Source organism: Panulirus ornatus, chromosome 40, assembly GCF_036320965.1.
Source record: "Panulirus ornatus isolate Po-2019 chromosome 40, ASM3632096v1, whole genome shotgun sequence".
Classification (NCBI taxonomy): Eukaryota; Metazoa; Arthropoda; class Malacostraca; order Decapoda; family Palinuridae; genus Panulirus; species Panulirus ornatus.
Window position 1 is genome coordinate 12,323,748 of NC_092263.1, and position 23,003 is coordinate 12,346,750.

Genomic DNA, 23,003 nt, shown 5'->3' on the forward strand with positions numbered 1-23,003 from the left:
CACAGTCGATAAACGATATTTATTTTCTTATTGGTAGGAATAAATGAAGGGATATATATATATATATATATATATATATATATATATATATATATATATATATATATATATATATATATATATTCCTATGAGTCCACGGGAAAAATGAAACACGAAAAGTTCCCAAGTGCACTTTCGTGTCATAATCACATCATCAGGGGAGACACAAGAGAGAAATATAACAGTCAGTTGATATACATCGGCTTCGTCTCTTCGATGTATATCAATATCATCTATCCTTGTTGGACTTCACGTCTGGCGACCGAAAACGACTCACACGGACACGCTATGCCAATCCTTCGACGCCTCCAGACATCACACACACACACACACACACACACACACACGCAAAGGAGAAAGAGAGAGAGAGAAAAAAAACACACCATTTGTGTTTGAGTTAAAGGCTTTATCCTCGACCCATTTTATACCTGACTCCCTCCCTCCCTCTGCCAGAACACTGCAGTGTAATCCCTCCCCCTACTTCCCTCCCTCCCTCTTTCCGTCTTCCTTCGCTCGCCTCCCCCAACAAAAAACGGGAGCAACTTGACACCCCCTACCCCCCCCTCTATTCGTACCTAGGGATGCAGGTGTGTGTGTGTGTGTGTGTGTGTGTGTGTGTGTGTGTGTGTGTGTGTGTTCGCTCGGCATAATGTCCAAGATGAATAACTCTCTCTCTCTCTCTCTCTCTCTCTCTCTCTCTCTCTCTATCTATCTATCTATCTATCTATCTATCTATCTATCTTTGCCTCGCCTGTGTGGCATGGTCCATCTACCTGATGTTGCCCCAGTGCAGGAATAATGTAAGACATTCTCTAATAATATAAACACCATGTCATTCACTCGGTCTTTCCCGACGTGAGAATGGAAAAAAACAACAATTATATATAACATAACATATTCAAACCGCAGGCATTATCATCTTTTTGAGGGGTAAGAGGGTCGGAGATAAATTGATTCATATTTCCTTTTTCTCTCGTTTCGCGTGGGTTTGCTGCACATCCGAACGCATCGTCAACAAATAGACTCCAGCGCGACGCGTCCGATTCCTTTTGAATGATTCATAAATGCTCTATATTAAACTTTGTCTTCCGATATATTATATATAAAATTGAGTGATTTAATAAATAAAATTTATCCTATGCCTGGATATCGCAAAAAGATAAATCATTATCTTTGAATTATCAGATTTTTAAGGAAGCCAAAGTTTTTCTCACAAAATGGGACAAGTTCATCCTTGCATCACAGAAAACGTAATTTCATTTACGGAGTAACTATCCTATTTCTAACACATCTTCAGAATCTGTCAAAACTCTATTCAAACATACAAATACTAGTAATACAAACTATATTCTTCATCGCCAAACCCTCCTAGTGTATAGAATGAATATAGATGATTTAATTATATTGAAATGATGATGTTACATAGTGATGGAGGGGGAGAGTTAGTTCTGCCATTTAAGTTTATCCACTCTTATTTTCAATGTAAAAATCATATCTTTTTTTTCACTTTGAGACTTTTGCAGATTCTCTGACATTGTATTGTTGTCTTTTGTTATCAAAAGTAACTTAAGATTTGCAAGGGTAGAATTTTTTATATTTTTATGAGCGATAATGAACGTAATATGCAAATAAGATTTGAAACGTATTTCTATAAATTGATTTATCTTGAGTACGCCGGTACGACCATTCGACACGCCGGTACGACCCTTGGGTACGCCGGTACGACCCTTGGGTACGCCGGTACGACCCTTGGGTACGCCGGTACGACCCTTCGACACGCCGGTACGACCCTTGGGTACGCCGGTACGACCCTTGGGTACGCCGGTACGACCCTTGGGTACGCTGGTACGACCCTTCGACACGCCGGTACGACCCTTGGGTTGTGCATTCAGTGGCTCCAGTGCCGTAAACACACGCTCGAAGTGCCATCTATGGACTGCATTCCTTACTACTGTAGTTTCTGTGTTATGTGGGATTCTAGAGAGGTTTCTAGTCTTTGTACGTTTGTGGAATGAAATTGAAAAATCATTAATCGGTTTTTTCTATCCCACTAAGAGATTAGTGTACCTGTCTGATATGAAACTTGCTGACAATTGATAATAGGGCTCTGACTTATGCAAATTAGACTCTCCAATAGTAATACATCCCTTGTTGCGTTGCGTCGGAGAACGGTGGAATAGCATTGCTCAGTGGTACAACCATTCATCCATTCCTCCCTGTCGCTTTTCCTCTTCATACCCCACTCCCTCACCCCTATCGTGCCTACACGATCCTTTTATGTTCAACAGTAACTCATTTCCCCGAAAATATATTATTCCCTCAGCCAGCAATCTCTCTCTCTCTCCACGTGAATATATGCAAGGATTATTACCACCTGCGTATGGGAAAATTACCATCGTGTGAATCTCAGATATAAACTAAGACATAAAAACACTGTAATGATTAACGGTGCTGACCATGACGCACTCACGGGCCAACCTGGGGGTCGAACCCCGCACCGGTACGAATCCAAAATCGCGGCAGTGTGCCCACAGTCAACCCAGCTCTTCATCCTTCCCTCCAGGCTGGTTGATAGATTGGACATCTGGCCCAAACTCTCTCTCTCTCTCTCTCTCTCTCTCTCTCTCTCTCTCTCTCTCTCTCTCTCTCTCTCTCTCACAAGCACACACACACACACACACACACACACACAGAAGACAAACAGACACGCACTTGAGTAAGGGGGGTGGGGGGGGCCCGGCCTGCACACACCCCCCTACCACACCCCCCCACGCCCCCCACGCCCACCCACGCCCCCCAACGCCCACCCACGCCCCCCCACGCCCACCTGTATCGCTGAGAACGCACGACAAAGCGGGTTCATCACTTGACCTCCGCTTAACGAAGGTTAGGTAAATACCCATCAGTGTTAGTGTTGTTGTTTTTCTTCTTCTTCTTCTTGTAGGGCTCACGGATGTGTGTGTGTGTGTGTGTGTGTGTGTGTGTGTGTGTGTGTGTATAACCCCCCCTCTATCACCCTCCACCAACCCCTCCCCTTTTCCCTCCCCCCCCACACACACGCATGCACTCACTCACTCACTCACTCTCTCTCTCTCTCTCTCTCTCTCTCTCTCTCTCTCTCTCTCTCTCTCTCTCTCTCTCTCTCTTTCTCTCTCTCAAGTTGGTTGGTGATAATGTAAAGTGCCTTCAATTACTTTTTTTTCTTTGTCTTCTTACTCCCGCTACTTAATTTAGCTTCTAAGTGGATTCGCTTGAATTTGATATCAAATACTTTTTTTTCTCTTGAACACCAGCGTAATTCATAGCCAAGTGTAGATATCTGTTGCTTTATATCACTTAATTACTTATTTCTTTTTATAATTATCAAGTGTTTTGTGTTTCAGTTAATTTGAAGTGGGTTAATGGCTCTGAGCACTTGAACTAGACTGTACCATCGTTAAGTGTCACACAACGATCTTTGATTCTAACCCTCGTCGGGGGTTTCCCACGTTAGCGAGGTAGCGCCAGGGACGGACGAAGAAAGGCCACATCCACTCCCATCCATTCTCTAGCTGTCATGTGTACTACACCGAAACCACAGCTCCCTTTCCACATCCAGGCGCCCCCACACAGACCTTTCCATGGTTTACCTAGGACGTTTCACCTGCCCTGGTTTAGTCCATTGACCTGCAACGTCGACCCCTGTATACCACATTGTTCCAATTCAATTCATCACGTGTGCACTCTTGTTGATTCCACACCTCTCTCTTACTTACTCGATCAAACCTCCTCACACTACATACTGTCTTCAAAAATTTCATTTCCAATTTATCCACCTCATCCGCATATCCTTAAGTACAGTCCATGCCTCGCATCCATATAACATCGTTGGGACTACTATACCTGCAAACATACCCAGTTTTCGCCCTTCCAGATAACGACGTCTCTTTCCACACATTTCTCAACGCTCCAAGAACATTCGCCCCCTCACCCACCCTATGACACTTCCACTTCCATGCTTCCATTCACTGGCATGTCCACTCCCAAGTATCTAAAACACTTCCACACCACCAAATTATCTCCATTTTTTATTTACACTCCAGCTAACCTGTCCCTCAACCCTGCTGAACCTAATAAACTTGCTTGTTACTCACATTAACTCACAACTTACTCCTATCGCACACTCTCACAAACTGAGCCAGTCTCTTATCTGAATCTGCCACCAGAACGGTGTCATCAGCAAATAACAAATGACTCACTTCCCAGGCCAATCTCTTCTTCGCTCACTCACCCGCCTCCCCCCCCTCTCTCTCTCTACAGACCACATACACATCCCTTCTTCTTCCCAAACAACCCCCTCTAGGCAATTACATCCCTCGCCACCCCATCCATAAACAAGTTGGCCAACCATGGTGACAGCCTACACCCCTGCTGCAGATCGACCTTCACCTGGAACCACTTACTCTCCTCTCTTCCTACTCGCACACATGTCTTAAACCCTTGACAAATACTTCTCACTGCTTCCAACGGCTTATTTCCCCCCACACACCACACACACACACACACACACACACACACACACACACACACACACACACACATATATATATGACAATTGGGATGAGCGTAACCTGGTTTTATTTAATGGTACGTTGAAGATTCCCGTTTGTGTAGTGGTGTTATGTGTGTGTGTGGGGGTAAGTTGTGGATATGTGGTCTAGAGAGAGAGAGAGAGAGAGAGAGAGAGAGAGAGAGAGAGAGGGGAAGGGACAGGGAGAGGGAGGGAGAAGGGAGAGAGGGAGAGAGGGAGAAGGACATGGAGAGAGGGAGGGAGACAGGTAGAGGGAGGGAGAGGGACAGGGAGAGGGAGAAGGAGAGAGGGAGAAGGACATGGAGAGGGAGAGAAGGATAGAGAGAGGGAGAGGGACAAGGACAGGGAGGGAGAGGGAGAGGGAGAGGGAGAGGGAGAGGGTGAGGGTGAGGGAGAGGGTGAGGGAGAGGGGTGGGTGTGGTTAGTTAAGGCCCCACCTACACGTGCACACCATCTCTAGTGTTGCCATCACAACCTCCATCACTTTACTCCCTCCTCCTCCATCCCCCCTTCCTCTCCCTCCCCCCCCCACTCTCTTGTTGTGGGGGTTTGTGGGGGGTTGTTGTGGGGGGTTGTGGGGGGGAGGAAGGGATGGAGAGGATGTGTGGGATATGAGCGTGGGACGCTCACCTTGCTTGCTAGCACCTCTGGTCTCTGACGGCTCCCACGCCCTCGCGTGGGCGGGGTTGGAGTAGGAGGGAGGGAGGAGGGGGGGGGGAGGGGTAAGGGGTGTGTGTGTGGGCGTGGGTGGGGGGTGGTAGGGGAGGGAGGAGGGAGGGGGTTGTGGAGGGAGGGAGGGAGCGAGGTGGCAGGGAGGGTCGGGTTGTGTGTGTGTGTGTGTGTGTGTGTGTGTGTGTGTGGAGGAGGGAGGGACAGAAGATGATGATGGTCGGTCATGAGCTGTGGAGGGAGGGAAGGGAAGGGAAGGGAGGGAAGGGAAAAGGAGGGAGGGAAGGAGGGGCAGCAATAACAGGTGCCACAGACTGGTTGTGGTACCCTCTCACGCTCGCTGGCGAACACGACTCGGGCACAGGGACTCTTCAAAACTCCCTCCCTCCCTCCCTCCCTCCCTCCCTCCTTGGTGGTGGTGGTGCCCTCCTCCTCCTCCTCCTCCTCCTCCTCCTCCTGCTCGTCCTGCTCCTGGCGCACGACGCCCCCACGCCCCAGTAGCCAACCTCCCTTTGACCAGACCACACATTAGGGCACCCTGGAGCGGAGTCGAAGCCCGCGCTGGCCCTGAACGTTTCCCAAGAGAGAGAGAGCGAGCGAGAGAGAGAGCGAGAGTAGAGAGAGGTAGAGAGAGAGAGAGAGAGTGAGAAAGGGAAGGCGCGGGACGACCCCTGTCTTCGTTGCTGAAGCGTCCCCCTCTCTCTCTCACACACACACACACACACACGAGAGAGAAAACGTTTATCCAATGGTATAAAAAGAAATATATATATATATATATATATACTTATATATATAAATTCCCCCTCCTTCCTCCTCCTCCTCTTCCTCTGTGGTGGCAATGCGCTGAAAGGAAGAGAGTGAGAGAGAGAGAGAAAAAGAGAGAGAGAGAGAGAAAGAGAAATAGCCCTCGTCTTTCTCTTTCTTCTCCTCCGTCGCTATTATCGCTCGTGCCCTGGGTATAATAGCCTCCTCCTCCTCTTGCCTCCTCTTGCCTCCTCTTCCTCCTCTTCCTCCTCCTGCGGCAGGGGGAGGGTGTGTTGTGTGTGGGGCAAGATGAGGGTGTGTGGTTGGGTGTGTGTTACCGTGGTCTTCCTTCTCCTGGGCGAATATACATCAGGCAAAAAGATCCCTCGCTGGTGGATGAAGGTGGCACAAAGACAAGGGTAAGTACCTCTCTCCCTCTTTACTGTGGTGGCGTGTGGTAGAGTGCGGTGGTGGTAGTGTGGTGTGGTGGGGTTTGGTGTGGTGGTGGAGGGGTATTGTGGTAGGTGTGGGGTAGTGTGGTAGGTGTGGGGTAGTGTGGTGGGGTTTGGTGTGGTGGTGGAGGGGTATTGTGGTAGGTGTGGGGTAGTGTGGTAGGTGTGGGTTAGTGTGGTGGGTGTGGGGTAGTGTGGTGGGGTTTGGTGTGGTGGTGGAGGGGTATTGTGGTAGGTGTGGGGTAGTGTGGTAGAGTCTGATGGTGGTGGAGGGTTACTGTGGTGGTGTGGGGTAATGTGTGGTGTTTGGTGTGGTTGTGGAGGGGTATTGTGGTAGGTGTGGGTATGTGTTGGTATAGATCTTGATGGTTGTGGAGGTTTACTGTGGTGGTGTGGGTAGTGTGGTGGTGTGGGAGTAGTGTGAAAGGGTATTGTAGAAGGTGGATTGTGGGGTAGTGTGGGGTAGTGTGGTGGGTGTTTGGTGTAGTGCTGGAGGGGTAGTGTGGTGTAGTGTGGAAGAGTGTTTGGGTTCGGAGAGGTGTGGTGGGGTTTGGTGTAGTGGTGGTGGCGTGTGGTAGAGTGTGGTTGGTGGGTGTGGTGGGGTTTGGTGTGGTGGTGGAGGTATGTGGTTGTGTGGGGTAGTGTGGTAGTGTGTGGGGTAGGTGTGGTTTGGGTTGTGTGGTGTTGTTTGTGTGGTTGGTGAGGGGGTAGTGTGGTAGGTGTGGGGTAGTGTGGTGGGTGTGGGTAGTGTGGTAGGGGTTTGGTGTGGTGGTGGAGGGGTATTGTGGTAGGTGTGGGGTAGTGTGGTGGGTGTGGGGTAGTGTGGTGGGGTTTGGTGTGGTGGTGGAGGGTTACTGTGGTAGGTGTGGGGTAGTGTGGTGGATGTGGGGTAGTGTGGTGGGTTTTGGTGTGGTGGTGGAGGGGTAGTGTGGTGGATGTGGGGGTAGTGGTGGTTGTGGGTAGTGTGGTGGGTTTTGGTGTGGTGGTGGAGGGGTATTGTGGCAGGTGTGGGGTAGTGTGGTGGGTGTGGGGTAGTGTGGTGGGGTTTGGTGTGGTGGTGGAGGGTTACTGTGGTAGGTGTGGGGTAGTGTGGTGGGTGTGGGGTAGTTGTGTGGGGTTTTGGTGTGGTGGTGGAGGGGTATTGTGGTAGGTGTGGGGTAGTGTGGTGGGTGTGGGGTAGTGTGGTGGGTTTGGTTGGTGGTGGAGGGGTATTGTGGTGGGTGTGGGATAGTGTGGTGGATGTGGGGTAATGTGGTGGATGTGGGGTAGTGTGGTGGGTTTGGTGTGTGGTGGAGGGGTACTGTGGTGGATGTGGGGTAGTGTGGTGGGGGGGGGGTATGTGGTGGGTTTGGTGTGGTAGTGGAGGGGTATTGTGGTAGGGTGTGGTAGTGGTGGGTTACTGTAGTGGGTGGTGGTGTATTAATGGGAGTAGGTGGCTGTGAGTGTCTTGCCATACCATGTTAATACAGATGTATACAGAAGAAAAGCACTGTAAAAAATGCTTACTGTATTGTGGGGTGGGTGGAAGGTGGGGTGGTTACAGAATGTACGTATCTAAGTGTAAAGTGTTACTTAAAAATGCACGTACCTAAGTGTAAAATGTTACTTAATAAAAGTGTATCTCGCTCCCTACCAATTCTACTTACAAGAACCATCCAGTGACTTCAGTGGGCATTTTGGTCACTGTATTGGGGCGACTGAAATTCACTGTCTACATAGATTTCGGTGAATCTCGACCCCTTCAAAGCTACAGTGAAATTCGACACCCCCTCTAAAATTACAGAGAAAACTCGACCCCCTCTACAGAAATACAGTGAAATTCGACCCCTTGCAAAATTACAGTGAAACTCGTGAGATTCGACCCTCTTCAGAAATACAGTGAAACTCGACCTCCTGCAGAAACGGTGAAACTCGACTCCCTACAGAAATACAGTGAAACTCGACCCTCTACAGAAATACATTGAAACTCGACCCTCTGCAGAAATACAGTGAAACTCAACCCCCCCTACAGAAATACAGCGAAACTCAACCCCCCCTTACAGAAATACAGTGAAACTCAACAACAACCCCCCCCACCACCCTACCCCACCATTTACAAAAATTACAGTGAAAATCGACCCCAACCCACCCCCCACCCACACCACCTCTAACCAAAATTACAGTGAAAATCCACCCACCTCCACCACCCACCACCTCCCCCTCCTTCAAAAGTTTACAGTGAGAAATTTGCAGTGAGACTCGAGCCTTGCAGTGCCTCAGGGTGGTTTATTGACTGAAGGTCAACACAGTTGAGACGAGGCGGGATGGTGTGGGTAAGGGCGACAATACAGGCGCCACAAGGAACCTAAACGCCCTTAGTGCGTAGTGGAGCATTCTCTTGGGTCTGGGAAGGTACGACCACTTGAGCGTAGGACGGACGACTACCCCAAGGGGGCGCGCATGGCAAGGACGACCCCCTTTGGGAGGGTGGTCGTGCTTGCTAGGTTTTAAAAGGGGGACGTGCTTGTCATGGTTAATGGGTCGTACCCTTCAATGGGTCGTACGTGTCATTTACAAGGGTCGTACGTGTCATTTACAATGGTCGTACGTGTCATTTACATGGGTCGTACCCTTCAATGGGTCGTATCTGTCATTTACATGGGTCGTACCCGTCATTTACAAGGGTCGTACCCGTCATTTACAAGGGTCGTACCTGTCATTTACAAGGGTCGTACCTGTCATTTACAAGGGTCGTACCCGTCATTTACAAGGGTCGTACTTGTCATTTACAAGGGTCGTACCCGTCTTACAAGAGTCGTACCCGTCATTTACAAGGGTCGTACCTGTCATTTTACAAGGGTCGTACTCGTCATGCTCAAAGGGTCGTCCTTATCAAAGAATTATAAGCACAAATAAAAAATTCATAACTTATTTACTCTAGTAAATGCCTCTGTAAATAAGATATTCATAACAAACTTATTTAGCTCTAGTAAATGCCTCTGTAAATGTAAATTTCACAAAATGCTCTATGCAAATTCAACAGCCCATTCAAACCAGCGTCATTAACTGGCAAACGACCCAATTTGAACCTAACGAGGGGAAAAATTTCAAAGTAGATAGTACACGTAGCTTCGTCTATCCTGGGGAAAACACTGAGGTAGTCTATACAGTGTCTTGTCCATCCTGGGAGGGGGAAAACTCTGGCTCTTGTCTCTCCTGGGAAAACGTGAACTGGGACAATACATGGCCTCGTCTGTCCTGGGGAAAAAACCGGTGGTAGAATGGCCTAACCCTCTCTGTCCTTGTGTACGTGGGAGACACTGTGTGTACCTGTGTGTATGCGTGTGTGTGTATGTGTGTGTGTGTGTGTGTGTGTGTGTGTGTGTGTGTATTGGTGACTCACACACCGTCTGTCAGGCCCAGAAATTGTGGGGGTGGGGGTGTGGGGGTGTGTGTGGGGGTGTGGGGGTGTGTGTGGGGGTGTGGGGGTGTGTGGGGGGGGTGTGAGTAACAGGGCTCCAGATGGCTTCTAAGTCGACTTAAATGTCTGTTTGTCTATCAGTCTCTCTTTAACTCTCTCTCTCTCTCTCTCTCTCTCTCTCTCTCCCCTCTCTCACTCCTCCTCCTCTCTCCATCTCATCTCACTCTCTCTCCTCTCATCTCTCATCTCTCTCTCTCACTCCTCTCTCTCTCTCTTCTCTCTCTCTCTCTCTCTCTCTCTCTCTCTCCTCTCTCTCTCTTCTCTCTCCTCTCTCTCTCTCTCTCTTTTAACTCTCTCTCTCTCTTTCTCTCCTCCCCCCCCCCTCTCTCTCTCTCTCTCTCTCTCTCTCTCTCTCTCTCTCTCTCTCTAACTCTCTCTCCCTCTCTCTCTCTCCTCTCTCTCTCTCTCTCTCTCTCTCTCTCTCTCTCTCTCTCTCTCGCTTATCCGAATTCTTTCTCCCCCATCTCGCATCAGTTCGGTTTATCGAGGTGTGGCCGCATAACACACAGTGAAGGAAGGGCCGGTGGTAACCGGCCGGTAATTCGTTTAACCGAATAAATGATACAGATTAAAAAATGAATGTGAAAGAAAAAAGATGATTAGGTGAAATGAAAGAATGAATGAAATATGGGAGTTTTATGAATGAATTAGAACGCGAGCGAAATAGGTGAATGAAGAGAGATTAGAAATAATGAATGAAATACATCTATGAATGAAGACACGTATAAGAGAGCAGTGAATGAAAATGAGTAATATGAATGAAAGAAGGGCGAGTGTGTATACATGATGAATGTGTCGTGTGAAATGAATGAATGAAGATGAATTGGCTCATCATTAATGAATGAATTTGCATATATATATATATATATATATATATATATATATATATATATATATATATATATATATATATATATATATATATATATTTCTTTTTTTTTTCGTGTGTGTGTGTGTGTGTGTGTGTGTGTGTGTGTGTGTGTGTGTGTGTGTGTGTGTATGTGTGTGTGTGTGTATGTGTGTGTGTGTGTGAGTTGTGTGTGTGTATGTTGTGTGTATGTTGGTGTGTGTGTGTGTTTGTGTAGTGTTGTTGTGTTGTGTGTGTGTGTGTGTTTTTAAATTGTGTGTGTGTGTAGGTGTGTGTGTGTGTTGTATGTTTTGTGTGTGTGTGTGTGTGTGTGGGTGTGTGTGTATGTGTGGTGTGTGAAATGTGGTGTGTGTGTGTGTGTTGTTGTGGTATGTGTGTGTGTATGTGGTGTGTGGTGTGTGTGTTGTGTTGTGTATTGTGTTGTGGTAGTGTGTGTGTATGTTGTGTGTGTGTTGTGTGTTGTGTTCTATAATAAATAGATACAATAGCAATCATCATAATACAGCCATGTATACATCCATGTATACAACCATGCATACAACCATGTATACAACCACCTATACAACCACGTATACAACCACCTGTACAGCCACGCATACAACCACGCATACAACAATATAACATCCACGCATACAACCACGTATACAACCACATATACAACCATGCATACATCAATATATACATCCACGCATACAGCCACGTATACAACCATGTATACATGCATGTATACATGTATAGCTCTGGGTCCCCCGTACCGTGGCAGGCCAGGTCTGTTAGTACGAGGCTTACGCCCTTCTGGCCACGGGCCCCCCCCCCCCCCGCCCCCCCCCCGCCCCCCGGGGGGGCGCTCAACCCTTCACTCAACCAGTGAATTGGGCGTGACCCCCCCCACCCACCCCCCCTTTTACTACACCTCAACGACCTCGTTCAGGGTGATTAGGGCGACGAGTGGCGCGTTAGGCCAACCACTACCACCCCCTCCCACCCCCCTCCTCCTCCCCTCCCTCCCCTCTCTTCCCCTCCCCTCCCCCCATGGCTGACGAGGGAGCAAACCTGACCTCAGAGGGGAGGGGGAGGAAAAATGACACCTTTGACAACAATACCCCCCTCCCCCCCCCCCAAAAGGCCCCCCCAACACACAAGGGCATCACCTATACCCCGTTTTTTTTCTCACCCCCCCCACACCCCCCTCCCCTCTCTCTTTCCCCTCACGTCGCCATGGCGACATCATCTTGACCTACTGCCTTCGTTAAACTAACCCCCCCAACACCCCCCTCCCTCCTCACCCCCCCTCCTTCACACACCCCCCTCCCCCACCCAAATCCTGGCGTAAAAACGTCATAGGGCGACGCTTTGACCTCTGACCTCATGTGTTTACATGGCGGTGTCGATCCCGGTGACGTCATGATGTTGAGTCAACACCACCCCCCCTCTCCCCCCCTTCCCCTCCCCATTGCGTCACAGTTGGGGGGGAGGGGATGGGGGTAAGGGGGAGGGGCGGGGCGGGGCTGGGGGGGCTGGGGGGGCTGTGGTCGCTGGGGCGGCTTCCGGTGTGGGGCGTGGGCATCTGAGAGAGAGAGAGATAGATAGATAGATAGAGAGAGAGATGGATAGAGAGAGAGAGAGAGAGAGAGAGAGAGAGAGAGAGAGAGAGAGAGAGAGAGAGAGAGAGAGAGGAAAATATACCAGGAACTGGATAATGTTTCCCTCAGCTGCTCCACACACACCTCTCCATATCTGCTCCTCTCCCAGCCTAGAGGGAGAGGTGGATGAGGGAGAGGTGGATGAGGGAGAGGTGGATGAGTGAGGGAGGTGTGTATGTGTGTGTGTGTGTGTGTGTGTGTGTGTGTGTGTGTGTGTGTACATATGTAGGGTAAAGACAAGTTACATATATATACTGTATATATATACTGTATATATATACTGTATATATATATATATATATATATATATATATATATATATATATATATATATATATATAATATATATATATATATATATTCAAAGGGGAACTTGATTCGTCCTTGTATGAAGTATTAAAGTATTACTCTCACATCTGGGTGGTGAGGGGGAGAGTCTCGCTGGCCATTCTCACCAGACAGAGTCCAAAGCGGCAAACAGCCCCCCCCTCCTAGCCCTTCCCCTCCTCCTCCCTCCTCCCAATGAGCTCTCCAAACCTGACCTGGTTACATGACCTGCTTTACCCCCTTTGACCTCTGTTGTGTCGGTTCTCTTCATCTCTTCTTCTACATAGATTGCTTCTATTTCTGCACCCGAGGGCTGGCGGCCTGTGTGCTCCCTCTTCCCCACTCAAAAACCACCCGCCCGTCCGCCCCCTTGTCTTTGCTTCCTTCCTCACACCGCTGAACTTTAGCACTCATTCCTCATCTCATGATAAAATCCGAAGATATATATATATTTTTTTTTCATGAGGTAGATTTACGTAAAGGAAAATAGAAAGCCTTTGGTCCCTCATCCTATTTTCTTCTTCGTTTTATGAACTTCTCTTGGTTATTTGCCTTTGGAAGCCTGGCTTTGGGGGAAGGGGATTTAAATTCTTGTTCGTCTCTGGGGTCTTTTGAAAGAGAGAGAGAGAGAGAGAGAGAGAGAGAGAGAGAGAGAGAGAGAGAGAGAGAGAGAGAGAGAGAGAGAGAGAGAGAGAGAGAGAGAGAGAGAGAGAGAGAGAGAGAGAGAGAGAGAGAGAGAGAGAGCAAAACGTCATGTCATTTAATCAAAAACGTGATACATACACGAGTGCTTCTTCATGCATACATGAGAACTACTTCATACATACATGAGTACTTTTTCATACATACACGAGTGTTTCTTCATACATACATGAGCACTTTTTCGTACATACATGATTCCTTTTTCCATACATACATGACTCCTTTTTCCACACATACATGACTCCTTTTTCCCATACATGACTCCTTTTTTCACGCATACATACTCCTTTTTCCATACATACATGACTCCTTTTTTCACCCCGCAAAGAATACATATCCTTTTCCAAATACTGACTCCTTTTTTCCAACATACATACTTTTTTACACAAACATGACTCCTTTTTTTAACTACTACTCCCTTTTTTAACATACATGACTCCCCTTTTTAAAATACATGAAATTTTTTCCAATACATTACTACTTTTCCCACACTACATACTCCTTTTCCACACATAATGACTAACCTTATTATAATACATACTCCTCTTCCAACATACATGAACCTTGTATACTACATGACTAATTCTCATACATACTGACTTTTTCAAAAATACAGATCCTTTTCCAAAACATAACTCCTTTTCCAACATACATGACCCCCTTTTTTTTTCGCCATACACACACATGACTCCTTTTTCCTGATCAGTAAAAAGAGAAAAAAACGAAAAAAAAAAAAAAACTGGCCCCCACTAGATAAGGGTCCCCCCTCCCCCCCTCCCCCCCCAAATCGTAGAGGAAGGGGGGAGGGGTCGTTGGGGTCTCTCCCCCCCTTTGATCGCTCTACACTCGCCCAAACTGCTGCAAGACCCTGGGGGGGGGGGGGAAGGGGTGGGGGGGGATGGGGGGGGGGGGAGGGCCCGCAACAGCTAAAGTGGCCCACGAACACCCACGAAACGCACGCACGCACGCAGGGCACGCCTCCCTGCGAAAACCCAGACGTCAGGGAAGGTTTTGAGGAGGGGGGGAGGGGGGGGATTTTTGAGGGGGGGGGAAAAGGGGGTTTGGGGTGAGGTGGGGGGGTTTTGTCTTTTTGTGGGAGGGGGGAAAAAGGGTTTTTTTGAGCCGGGGGAGTTGTGGGTTGGGGTCGGTGGTGGGTGTGTGTGTGTTGTGTGGTGTGTGTGGAGTGAAGAGAGAGAGTAAGAGAGAGAGAGAGAGAGAGAGCGAGAGAAGAGAGAGAGAGAGAGAGAGAGAGAGAGAGAAAGAGAGGAGAGAGAGAAGAGAGAGGTGTGGTGTGGTGTGTGTGAGGGACTTCTCCCCCCTTCCCCCCCCCCTCCCCCTCCCTCCCTCCCCTCCTTCCCCCCCCACTCATGGCGACAGAGGAAGCGAAAACCAGGGGGGGGGGGGCCGGGGGGGGGGGAGGGGGGGGAGGGGGGGGGGGAACATCCGTCCAGGTGACATCAGACATTGCGACTCTTTCAGAGAAATGAAGTCACTGAGGGGGGGATGTGGTGGTGTTTGGTGGGGGGGGAGGAGAAGGGGAGATGTCCGGATGTTGGTGGTGGTGTGTGTGTGTGTGTGTGTGTAGCAATCTCGATGGGAGAGGGCGTCGTATATACTTCGAAAGATGATGTCAAGCAAGGGAACATGATTCACAATATCAGATTAGCACACAAACACAACAACCAAAACACACACACCACACACACAACGCCACCACACACACAACAACACGGACACAACACACTGCCTCATTAGAAGGAGTTAAGAAGGCATCACCTAACTAGCAAGAAACAGACCATTTCATTCAAGTTCATGGACGAAGGGAATATGATACACCAAGCTGTTCGTCTCCGAAAACAACTTACTTTCTCTCAAGTCTGGTCAGTCAACCCGGGGGGTTTTGGGGTGTGGAGAGGGGAGGGGCTTAACGGGGACAGAGAGTTGATAGAAAAGGGTCCAGAGGAGAGAGAGAAGAGAGAGAAAAGAGAGAGAGAGGAGAGAGAGAGAGAGAAGAGAGGGGGGGGTTAAAAAAGATTTTTGAAAAAATTGGGGAGGGAGGGGGTGGTGTTTTTGTGGGGTTTTGGGGTGTGTGTGTGTGTGTTTGGGGTTGGGGGGAAGGGGGGAAAGGGGGCTAGAGGCCTTGGAAGAAAAAGAATCAGGGGTGACCTAATCACAACCCAAAGAAGTTTGGATATGTAACAGGGGAAGAGTTCCCTTGTCAGAGATAGAAAAAACCCAAGAACATAACATGAATTAAGCGAAAAAATTCCTTTAAGAGGAAAGCTACCCCACACACACACACCCCACACAACACACACACACACCACACACAACACACAACACACCACAACAAATTAAAAACAGGGCGACGAATTTGACACAGAGAACACATCTCCCCCACAACACCATACACTCAGCTTATCTGTGGCACACATCACACATTTAAGCTTTTCTCGTCCATAGTGTGGTTTCCCAAATACACATCCCGTGTAACACGAACCCATTAGAATTTGAATTTAGACACCAGAAGTCTCGGGTGATGATTTAGAAAGACGAGAGATGACTTGGTTGGTAAGAAGAACAGATGGTAAACATTTCCCTCTTATGGTCAAGTGACTCACCATCGATCAGCTGATTGGGGCCACGTGGGCGAGGAGATCAGCTGATTACCATAACAAACATCAGCTGATCACATAAACATCATCACCTGATTCCCTGTGTGAGTCACGTGTCTCGCCCAACACTTGACACGACGCTCCCAAAATACTTTAGGACTTTGGGAGCGAAGATCTTCTCTCTCTCTCTCTCTCTCTACTCTCTCTCTCTCTCTCTCTCTCTCTCTCTCTCTCTCTCTCTCTCTCTCTCTCTCTCTCTCTCTCTCTACTCTCTCTCTCTGTCTCCTTTTTTTTTTCCCCCCATCTGTAAACAAGCCATTCTAGGAGATAGCTCCCATGGTGACGAGAGAGAGAGAGAGAGAGAGAGAGAGGAGAGAGAGAGAGAGAGAGAGAGAGAGAGAGAGAGAGAGAGGGGAGAGAGAATGAAAGAAAGAATGAAGTGAAAAACATAATGATAGAAGCATTCAAACCAAGGGAGTAATATGACAAAAATTTGGAAGGAAAAATAACTGATCATAAAAAAATTTAAATTTAAAACCCTTTAAGAGACTTTTGGCCAAAAAAAAAAAAGATTCGCCCCCAAACCCGTTATTTGAAGGCCTCCAAGGCAACGAAAGGACTGGCCAGATACTCATTCACTGGGAACTCTTGGAGGGGGAGAGGAAATGTTTTGGAGAACTAACTCCTACGATTTAAGGTTTTTGGAGGGGAAAACCCAGCTCCCACGAATTAAGGCTTTTGGAGGGGAGGGACCCAGCTCCCACGAATTAAGGCTTTTGGGGGGGAAAACCAGCTCCCACGAATTAAGGTTTTTGGAGGGAAAACCCAGCCCCCCAAAAAATTTAAAGGGTTTTTTGGGGAGGGGAAAACCAGTCCCAAAAAATTTAAAGGGTTTTGGGGGGTTTGGGGGTGGATGTGTATGTGTGTGGGTTGGAGGAGGAGGGAGGAGGAGGATAGATGCCATCTGGATAGACTGTTTGGGATGAGGTAGATTAAACTGGGTTTGAAAAGTGGCTTCGGGAGAGGGCGGGGACTTTTTGTTGTGTGTGTGTGTGTTTTTGTGTGTTTTTTGGGAGGGGGGATGGGTCGGTGGGTTGTTTAAATTCAGTGACCCCCCCCCCCCCACCACCCCCACCCATCCCCCGAGGGGCCTAGCGTGGGTTGACCTCTCAGCTGTGGGGGGGGGGGGTCACGACCCGGGCAGCTGGCGAGGTCTTGTCACGTTTTAATCGTGTATTGACCCAGGTGTTCTCCTCTGCGTCGTTGGCCCTTTGATTGCCCCGCTGGCTCTCTCTCTCTCTCATCCCCCTCTCTCACCCTTTTTCTTTTCCCTCCTTTCCCCTCTTCCTCCCTCCCCCCTCTCTCTCTCCCTCTCCTTCCCTCCTCCTCCTCCTCATTCTCTCATCTCCCCTCTCCTCCCTTTCCTCTCTCTTCCCCCCTCCCTTCACTTTGGGTCCCTCCCCTCCTCTCCCCTCTCTCATAAATTCCTCTCCTCTCTCCTTCTCCCAACTCTCTCTCTCTCTCTCTCTCTCCTCCGCTCTCTCCTCCATCGCTTTTCCCTGGAGCGGTACGAAAACAGATCGCATCACAGAGAGAAAACAACACACCAAAAGTGGGGTCATAACTCATATAGACAAGTTCCCCTTCCGAATACACACACACACACACACACACACACACACATACACAACACAAAGCAAAACTCAAACCCTCATCTCTCCACGTTGGCAATCACAGAGAATACCACACAAAAGTACGTCTTAATAAGGGGGGGGGATGGGTGGGGTGGGGTGTGTGTGTGTGTGTGTGTGTGTGTGTGTGTTCTGAGGGGATACAATTTCTCCTAAACTTAATTCAAGATGTCTCATCTCTTCCACAGCATCCTTGACAGTCTATTACGTACGTATGACTATACGTGCATGATATGTGTGTACACATGAATCATACATACATGTACATATGGCCTCCCCCAGATAAAAATACATACACATATATGTATATATATGTACATAAGTACATATAACAAATAGGAACGTGAAGGGTATGACTCTATGTACATAAAGATGTGGTACATAGCACTTTTTTTTTGTTTGTGTTTTGTTTTTGGGGTTTTGTTTTTGGGGTGTGTGTATGTGTGTGGTTGTGTGTGTGTGTGTGTATGTGGGTGTGTAAATTTAGGTGGTTGTGGGGTGTGGTGTGTGTGTTTTGTGTGTGTGTGTGTGGTAGTCAAACCCAAAACGCAGAACAGAGTGCCACACGTCACCCTCGACGGTTAGAAGAGAGAAGAGTAAGGGGTGACCTGATAACTTAGTGTTTGAACCATGGGTGACTTAGGAAGTGAACAGAGTTCTTCAAGAGATGTGGGGATAGAACAAACCAGAGAGAACATAACATATAACATGAAGTACGACACTTGTTAAGGAAGATGTATATAGGGACTTTGATAGTATAAGAATTGGGGATGAAGGGAAGGGAATGACTGTGGGCATGGTTAATGCAGACAACCTACATGCAATGTAAAATGTATGAAGATGAACACTGTTCAAGAGATGAGCTCCTTCCCCCCCTCTTCTTCTTACCCTAAATAGATCTCCCTTACCCATTTCTACCCTTAGAACATCTCCCTTAACCCTTTTTCCCTTGAAATAGTTCTCCCTTACCCATTTTTACCCTTAAAAAGATCTCCCTTACCCATTTCTACCCTTAAAACATCTCCCTTACCCTTTCTTAACCTTAGATAAATCTCCCTTAATCCTTTTTACCCTTGAATATTTTTCCCTCACCCTTTTTTGCCCTTAAAAAGATCTCCCTTACCCATTTCTACCCTTTAAAAAATCTCCCATTAAACCCCTTTTTTACCCTTGGGGAAAGATCTCCCTTACCCTTAGATAGATCTCCCTTATCCTTTCTTACCCTTAAGTAGATCTCCCTTACCCATTTATACCCTTAAAACATCTCCCTTACCCTTTCATACCCTTGAATAGATCTCCCTTACCCACCTTACCCTTTCTTACCCCTTTAATAAAATCTCCCCTTTTAAACCCTTTTTTTACCCTTGGTCCCCCTTTAAACCCACCTTTAACCCTTTCTTCCAAAATGAAAAGAATCTCCCTTAAACCCCCACCCTTACCCTTAAAAGACCCCCCCAACCCACCCTTACCTTTGTACCCTTTAATGTCAATTACCCTTTCACCCCCTGAAATCTCCCTTATTTAAAAACCCCCACCCCTCCAAACCCTTTGAAATAGCTCCCACCACTTTCTTCCCCTTTAAAGACTCCCATCCCTTTTTTCATCCTTTTTTCTCCCTTATCCCCCTTCCCTTATCTTCCCTTCTTTCCCATTAAACCCTCGTTTTCAGCAAGAGAAGCTTGTGATTAGAAATAAATTTAAAGGAAAAATTGGGGGTCAAGACCGAGCTATCCAACGGGTCGAGGACGAACGAGTCATGTCCCTAAGGCACCTTTCCACATCGCCCCACCACGTGATAGCCGACTTAAACGACCCCGACCCCCCTAAACTCACGTCTGGAACCAATAATGCTATTGAGGGTGTCGAATTGCACTCATGGGTCACCCAGCCAGCAGACGAATGCATCCTGGTGACCTTTGACCCCACCACCCACCAACCCTTTGACCCAACCCCCCCCCAGCTTGCTTGCTTGCGACAGAAAACGTGCCGAGGGTGCCGTACTGTGTTCTGTCTCTCTCTCTCTCTCTCTCTCTCTCTCTCTCTCTCTCTCTCTCTCTCTCTCTCTCTCTCTCTCCTTCTTTCATTTCTTTCACTCTTTTTTTTTTCTCTATGGTGTTTCAGTGGGGGCTAGATGGATGAAGGACTGTGATAGATGGAGAGAAAGATAAGATAGAGAGGTGAATAGATAGAGAGAGGATCCAAAGATAGATAGATAGATAGATAGATAGATGGATAGATATATAGATGGATAGATAGATAGATAGATAGATGGATATATAGATAGATAGATAAATAGATAGATACATAGATAGATAGAAGATAGATAGAAGATAGAGAGATAGATGGATAGATAGATAGATAGATAAACAGGTAGATAGATGAATAGATAGATAGATAGATAGACAGAAGATCCCCTTCCTTCCATATTATACACTCTTACGAACACGATTTTGATTTTGATATATTCTACTTTGACTTTGATGATCTGTATGAAGGAGAGGTCTTCAACGGACCATCAAACTGATGGTAAAGACCATGTGTGAATGAGGGTCCCCCTGTATTAATCAAGTCGCAGGCTAATTAGACATTTAAAAGGCCAACTGACCTAATGAATTCGTGAACCTAATTAGAAATTTAAATGTCTTTCATCACAAAGCCTTTGATGTACATTTATTTTTTACCAAGACAGGTTTTATATATAGCCATTTAAGCGAGAGCCATTTACGCATCTGGTAATTGCAGAAAACCCTCCAACCACATCGTTACAAAAGACTTAACGAGGTTATCATCAGTAATGAAGTGGTTATCAGTCGTTAAAGAACCCCTGGTTCAAGCTGTTACATGGGAGAAATGGAGTTGTTCAATTGTTTTCGATTGTTACGTATGTGGTGAAGTCTGTCCCATAGGTTTATCTTATCTGTCCAGTTTGAAATTGTGGTCAAGAACAGGATAGTAAAACAGACTCCTCTTCCTCTATCCACCACCATAGATGGAGACAGGATAGTAAAACAGAAGACTCCTCCCCCATCCAACCACTATAGATGGAGACAGGATAGTGAAACAGAAGACTCCTCCTCCATCCAACCACTATAGATGGAGACAGGATAGTACAGCAGAAGGCTCCTCCCCCACTCCACCACCATAGATGGAGACAGGATAGTAAAACAGAAGGCTCCTCCACCATCCAACCACCATAGATGGAGACAGGATAGTAAAACAGAAGGCTCCTCCACCATCCAACCACTATAGATGGAGACAGGATAGTAAAACAGAAGGCTCCTCCACCATCCAACCACTATAGATGGAGACAGGATAGTAAAACAGAAGGCTCCTCCACCATCCAACCACTATAGATGGAGACAGGATAGTACAGCAGAAGGCTCCTCCCCCATCCAACCACTATAGATGGAGACAGGATAGTAAAACAAGACTCCTCCTCCATCCACCACCATAGATGGAGACAGGATAGTAAAACAAGAGGCTCCTCCCCCATCCAACAACTATAGATGGAGACAGGACAGTAAAATAGAAAGTTCCTGGTTCTCCACCCACCTCTCCCTCCGGCTCAACATCATGAGCTGCTTTCATTGGGGCTCTCAGGGGGCGGGGGTGGGTGAAGGTAAAAAAGAAGAAGAATCGAAGCCGACTTTGAGAGGTTCAGTCATCCCCTCCTTTGAAACAACATCCACACAGGGGTAGAGGGAGGGAGGTAATGGCCACACCAGGTGGCTAACACACACACACACACACACACATACACACACACAAGGCCTCCTGACCATGTCCAAACAGTCGTAAACTGGCCTTTATTCACCGGAAGGCCTTGTTGCACGATCGCCCGATTCGCTCGTCTCGAAGCCGCTTCGTTACGGTCGAACCCGCGAGACGAAATGGGGTCAGGTCAGGTCAGGTCGAGCGTCTATTTACATACAGAGGGACGACGTACCTTCTTCGCTTGCAGGTAACGATCGAGGCGACTGATACGCATAGCGTAAGGACCTACGCACTTTCTGCTGAGGTGAACAAGCTCGTTAGACCGTCATAGTTCCCTCGTTAATATCTGGGTGGACGTCCATACCATGTATTGATTAGAATGGCTCCTATCCCTTTCTACTGAGTTTCATATATTGGTTAGAAAGGCTCCTATCCCTTATACTGAGCATCATAGATGGGTTAAAAAGGTTCCTATCCCTTATACTGAGCATCATGTATTGGTTAGAAAGGCTCCTATCCCTTATACTGAGCATCATAGATTGGTTAAAAAGGCTCCTATCCCTTATACTGAGCATTATAGATGGGTTAAAAAGGCTCCTATCCCTTATACTGAGCATCATAGATGGGTTAGAAAGGCTCCTATCCCTTATACTGAGCACTGCCTCCTTTCCCTTATACTGAAAACCATATCTTGGTCACCTGACCATACCTATCCCTTCATTTACCATAGTACTGATCCCAGGGCACAGTTTAAACCCACAAGGTATCAGGTATCAGACACAGATGGGGGGGCCTCTTGCTACCTGGTACTAGGTGGATGAGGAAGAGAGTGTGGGCGAGATCAGGAGGTGGGGCCAAGTGGGTAGGGGCTGGTGGTGGGTAGTACGGGGTAGGTAGACTGGGGTAGGGGAAGGATAGGTAGGTCTCCCACACACACACACACACACATACACATTAACCTTCGCTGTATAAGGGTGGGTCAAAGCTGACCTGTCCATGCGCATACCCGCTGGTTCAAACCCACCTCCTCACCACTGTCTGTCTACCACAACCACAACATACCCGCTGGTTCAAACCCACCTCCTCACCACTGTCTGTCTACCACAACCACAACATACCCGCTGGTTCAAACCCACCTCCTCACCACTGTCTGTCTACCACAACCACAACATACCCGCTGGTTCAAACCCACCTCCTCACCACTGTCTGTCTACCACAACCACAACATACCCGCTGGTTCAAACCCACCTCCTCACCACTGTCTGTCTACCACAACCACAACATACCCACTGGTTCAAACCCACCTCCTCACCACTGTCTGTCTACCACAACCACAACATACCCGCTGGTTCAAACCCACCTCCTCACCACTCTGTCTGTCTGTCTACCACAACCACAACATACCCGCTGGTTCAAACCCACCTCCTCAACACTGTCTGTCTGTCTACCACAACCACAACATGGCTGGCCTGTCTACCACACCCACAACATACCCGCTGGTTCAAA

At 47.7% G+C, this 23,003-nt stretch overlaps 1 protein-coding gene across 1 annotated transcript in view; it reads left to right on the top strand.

The window, feature by feature from the left end:
- Window positions 1-5,690: 5,690 nt before the first annotated feature.
- Window positions 5,691-23,003, top strand: part of LOC139761509 (uncharacterized) — a 104,631-nt gene continuing 87,318 nt past the window's right edge. Inside the window, exon 1 of the mRNA XM_071685774.1 lies at window positions 5,691-6,444. Coding sequence (XP_071541875.1) covers window positions 6,335-6,444 — 110 coding nt within the window. The 5' untranslated portion in view covers window positions 5,691-6,334. The remainder of the gene's footprint in view (window positions 6,445-23,003) is intronic.